The following is a 4,365-nucleotide window of genomic DNA, read 5'->3' on the forward strand; positions in this document are numbered from 1 at the left end:
ATACTGAGATTATTTTTAACTCTTTAAATTGTAAAAAATTTAATATTCGGCTTATATTTATATCTGGAAGGGAATGCCGTACTTATTTCACTATGTAATACAAGTACTATTATTTTATGTATTTATAAACTATAAATAAAATGATGCATCAAAAATATGTACAGATATATTTATTACGCTTTGAAATGGTTATTTTAATTAAGAACTTTTTTAATCAGACTCCAATTCCATCTCATTTTCACTTTCTTGTTCCATTTCTTGTTCTTTGTCCCAATCTTTCATTTTTGCTCCCATCATAAAATCATCCTTAAGAACACTCCATGTATTGTTTTCTTTGACCCTATCTTTTTTAATATCAGTATCTGGATTTTGATCAACACTTTCAGACTTCTTCCCCATAAGAACATCCAAAAATGTCCTCTTATCTATACTCTTTAGAACTTTATCACGTTTGACTTCTAAGGAACCAGCTTCTTTAAGTTTTGTATCAATTTCCTTTTGCTGGGACTTTACAGCATTAAATAACTGAACTACACCTTTTGTAGCTATTTTCTGTAATTTACGTTCCCTATCTTTCTGTAATATGTTTGGCTTAACTCTAATACTTGGTATATCTCTTTTCTAGAACAATAAATGTTTCAGTACAAATAATAGTAAACACTAGACTATGAATGTTAAATGTATTAATTAGTTAATTTACAAACCCTTTTCCTTGAGGGGAATTTTTCTTCATCAGAGACAGTGTTACTATCTGAACATTCACTATCAACTTCTTGCGTAATTTGTCCATCTTTTTCAACTTCAAAGCCCACATCTTTTACTTGTTTCTTAGGTAAATCAGTTAATTTTTTAGCTTTACTAAGAACTAAGGTTTTCTTTCCCTTAGGTTTATTTGCCTTGAGAATTTTTGAAATTGAATCTGCCCATCCAGCATTAGCTTTATCATTAACTTCATTTTCCTCAAATTCATTTTCACTACTTCTTTCTATTTCACTTTCAGATAAATCACTTGAATTGTCTAAAATAATTTAAAAATATTTATGTTCACTGCTAGCTTTCCAGTAAACTGAATATTTTTTTAAATATATGGAATATATATGTCTTTTATTAACTTTAATTGTAGGAATTAACGTCTTACCTTTTTCAAGTACAACTTTTTTTACAGCAGTCATATTTTGCATTACTTTCTTTTTTAAACAGTTAAAATTGGTTTAACCTATGTTTCATATTCAAAACACATTACTTGATGTGACTGAAGGTTAGAAAATGATTGTTGTGATCTTTTTCTTATTCTTTCAAAATTATATCTAGAGTAACAACCTCCTTCTTATGTAGTGTCTATATAACGCAATCCCAATTTCTTTTTGGTATTATTCAAATAGAAAAAAACATTTTTTCAAAATTTAGTAATTTTTAAACTATTGCAAACTGAGTATCAACAGGATTTTTCTTCCTTTCTAACAGTCATCGTGATTTATTAAGGGTTTTTCACAATTGTATTGGACTTTGACATCATTTCAATGTTTCTGCAAATAGAGAAATAAATTCAAAACTAATTGTAGTTTAAGCCTTTTTATATTTATTTATTTATTTCAATTACACATTATTATACATTGCTGTTATATAATTTATTACTTCACCATTGTAATCTTCTAAAACAGGCAGCCCTTCTTTATACATACAAGAAGAAAAAAGAGGGATTCTAGGCAGTTGATACCAAATATTCTTTATGCCTCCCTCTTCCAAATTTAAGGTATTTAACTGAAGCATTCCAAAGTGAAACAGTCTACCATCAGTGTGAACACACTGTATGGTCACGGGAGAAGGCAATTCTTTTACAATTTCCTATTAAAATAAGAAATGTACTTAAACTTATCTTCACTATTTTTAAGAACAATCTTACTCCATATTTCTGTTTTGCATAGGAAGCTGCAACTGTAAATGCTTTCATCAGGGAACGTCCAAGGATCTGTGATTCAGTTACTTCTTCTTCATATAGGTTTTTTACTTCAGTTTTGTTGTAATGAACAAAAATTGTGTGTGGATGAGATTTTGGTATACTTAGATTAACAGCTAATAAAAAAAAGTTTATTGAAATTACCAAAAGATAATAAAAAATCAATTACTCACGATAAATATTTTGAATTTCATAAATATTATCAACATTTAATGTTATGGTATGTTTAATTGGAAAAATTTCAGGTAAATCAAATGACTCTGTTTTTGCCTTTTGGGATGGCGGAGACAGTGGTTTAGAACTGAGAAGCACTGTATCTCCTCTCAGTTGCAGTTGTATTAAGTCACTTTCTTTTTCAAATGGAAATGAAAATCGAAGATCATTTAAAATACTTCTTTGCTTGACAATGCCAGGATTACTTAACATTTCAGTAAGCTGTAAAAGTTTGATAACTAGCAGTTTACTAAAAATAATAAATAAAATGGTACCTATTTCAATTTAACTATGAACAATAATACTTAGCCCTTTCTTCTGTAATTCCATATATTCTAGGAAAGTTCCATGCTGGTCTTTCTTGATCTTTAATTTTAGGTAACAGTTTTTGTTCGGCATCAAAAAGATGACTATTAAATATAATATTCTTCACTTTTTTATGTACATCTTCTGTTGCATTTTTTAGTGTGAAATTGTCTGGTAGCCCTTCTTTAATTTCAACCGTTTTGGTGATTATTTTAGCCTGGTTCAGCCCTTCTAATAGTACATTATCATCTTTATAAGTGTAACATATTTTTTCATGCCAATTGGGATGAGTCTTATTCAAGAGGCCTAAATTGTTATTATCATTTTCTTCAATTCTACAAATGTAAATTATTATTACATTTAACGATAATACTAACTTTCTAATTATTACTGTTCAATTTTTTTGTCGCTAGCAATATCTTCAGCTTTATAAACAGGGAAGCCTGCGTTCTTCAAAATCTTTTCTGCACTAGTAATCACGGGTGTTCTTTTTCCTTGTATCTTCCAATGTTTTTTGAAATACCAACCAATATGTTGCTTTAATAATGTTTGAGTGGTTCTCATGCTTGTTAAGTTTTTTTATTAATGAAAAATAACGGATTTTCTATTCAATTCAGACCGTTATAATTGAAGGTTATGTAAGGATCTATGACAGGGACTTGTCTATGGATAAGGATTACAGATATTGTACTATGGATTATAGATGAGGTTAGGATTATTAATATGAATTAAAGAAGTTCCATAGAGTGATGTCTAAGTAACTTCGCTGGATCTCTTTTGTTACGATCTGCTGTTTGGAAAAAAGAATGAAAATCATTAAATATCAAAATATTTTTGCCAACAATATTCAAAACATTAATTTTGTTTTTACATTACTTGTTTTTGCGCGCTTTTTATTAATTGCAACCGTGGCTAAACATATCTCGTAATGTAAACATTTTCTGAATTTTATATATCTATGGCTTTATAAAATCATAACCACGATAACCATAAAATAATTAATAAAAATAGTAGAACGTCAAATAGAAAGGTTAACTTTAATAGAATTTTAGTTTTTATCATATTGCATATCTAAATTTTGCTAAAAATAATCGTTTTCTTATGTAAATCTTTAAACAACGAATAAAGTGAGTGTCGAGTTTTTATTTCAAGCAATTATCAGCCAATATGTTGTCTTTGAATGTACGAAATGTTGTTAAAAGGACGATAAGCCGGGTACTGTTTAGTTCTGCTACTACTAGTACCAAAGAAGCTGTTAAAGATCCTGTACAAGAAGCATCATTGAAGGAAAAATGTTTCTTGGTTGATGAACATGATAAAATTGTGGGTCAAGCTTCAAAAAAGGAATGTCATTTGGTCCAAGAAAACGATTATATACCGTTACATCGAGCATTCAGCGTTTTCTTGTTTAACAAGAAAGGAGATTTGCTATTACAGAAACGATCATCACATAAGGTGCATACTTGTTTTATTTAAAATTATTTGCAAATTTAATAATATATAACTTTTAGTTAACTTATCCAGATTGTTATACTAATAGTTGCTGTAGTCATCCTGTAGCAAATTATGAAGGTGAGGATGAAGAAGAGGATGCTATAGGAATTAAAAGGGCAGCACAAAGAAGAATGAATTATGAGCTAGGAATTCCTAAAGAACAGATCCCGTTAGAGAAGTTGCATTATATTACAAGAATTTGGTACAAAGACACTGGTAATGGTAAATGGGGAGAACATGAAATTGATTACGTTCTGATATTTCAAGATAATGTTAAAATTAAGCCAAATTCAAATGAAATTTCTGCATACAGTTTTGTACCACGTGAAGAGCTTGATTCATATATACCCACATTAGATGGACCTTTAACACCTTGGTTTTCTATTATATTAAAG

At 29.0% G+C, this 4,365-nt stretch overlaps 3 protein-coding genes across 3 annotated transcripts; 1 reads left to right on the plus strand and 2 right to left on the minus strand.

Moving 5' to 3' along the window:
• Positions 1-150: 150 nt before the first annotated feature.
• Positions 151-1,267, minus strand: LOC108743896 (RRP15-like protein). The gene is made up of 3 exons (XM_018479500.1): positions 1,139-1,267; positions 705-1,018; positions 151-621 (listed from the first exon to the last, which is right to left on the minus strand). Exons 1-3 carry the CDS (start codon positions 1,179-1,181, stop codon positions 211-213), a joined length of 768 nt encoding a protein of 255 aa, XP_018335002.1. The 5' UTR covers positions 1,182-1,267; the 3' UTR covers positions 151-210.
• Positions 1,268-2,561: 1,294 nt separating this feature from the next.
• On the minus strand, positions 2,562-3,172 carry LOC108743894 (the record flags this gene model as incomplete). Its single annotated transcript, XM_018479498.1, is given in 2 exon segments — positions 2,562-2,811; positions 2,868-3,172. Coding segments are annotated over 2 exon segments (423 nt in total), but the record flags the coding sequence as incomplete, so codon positions are not given.
• Positions 3,173-3,468: 296 nt separating this feature from the next.
• On the plus strand, positions 3,469-4,359 carry LOC108743895 (isopentenyl-diphosphate Delta-isomerase 1; the record flags this gene model as incomplete). The annotated part of the gene is made up of 2 exons (XM_018479499.1): positions 3,469-3,931; positions 3,988-4,359. Coding segments are annotated over exons 1-2 (660 nt in total), but the record flags the coding sequence as incomplete, so codon positions are not given.
• Between the last annotated feature and the right edge of the window lie 6 nt (positions 4,360-4,365).

This window comes from Agrilus planipennis, unplaced genomic scaffold (genome assembly GCF_000699045.2).
Source record: "Agrilus planipennis isolate EAB-ADULT unplaced genomic scaffold, Apla_2.0 scaffold1929, whole genome shotgun sequence".
Classification (NCBI taxonomy): domain Eukaryota; kingdom Metazoa; phylum Arthropoda; class Insecta; order Coleoptera; family Buprestidae; genus Agrilus; species Agrilus planipennis.

What these genes read in the sequence shown, in the direction of transcription:
- LOC108743896 (XM_018479500.1), bottom strand. Translation starts at nt 1,181, where the DNA reads ATGCAAAATATGACTGCTGTAAAAAAAGTTGTACTTGAAAAAG. An exon ending in AAAAGTTGTACTTGAAAAAG is followed by an intron (nt 1,019 to 1,138) that starts GTAAGACGTTAA and finishes AAATTATTTTAG; the next exon opens with ACAATTCAAGTGATTTATCT. An exon ending in AATTCCCCTCAAGGAAAAGG is followed by an intron (nt 622 to 704) that starts GTTTGTAAATTA and finishes TTATTGTTCTAG; the next exon opens with AAAAGAGATATACCAAGTAT.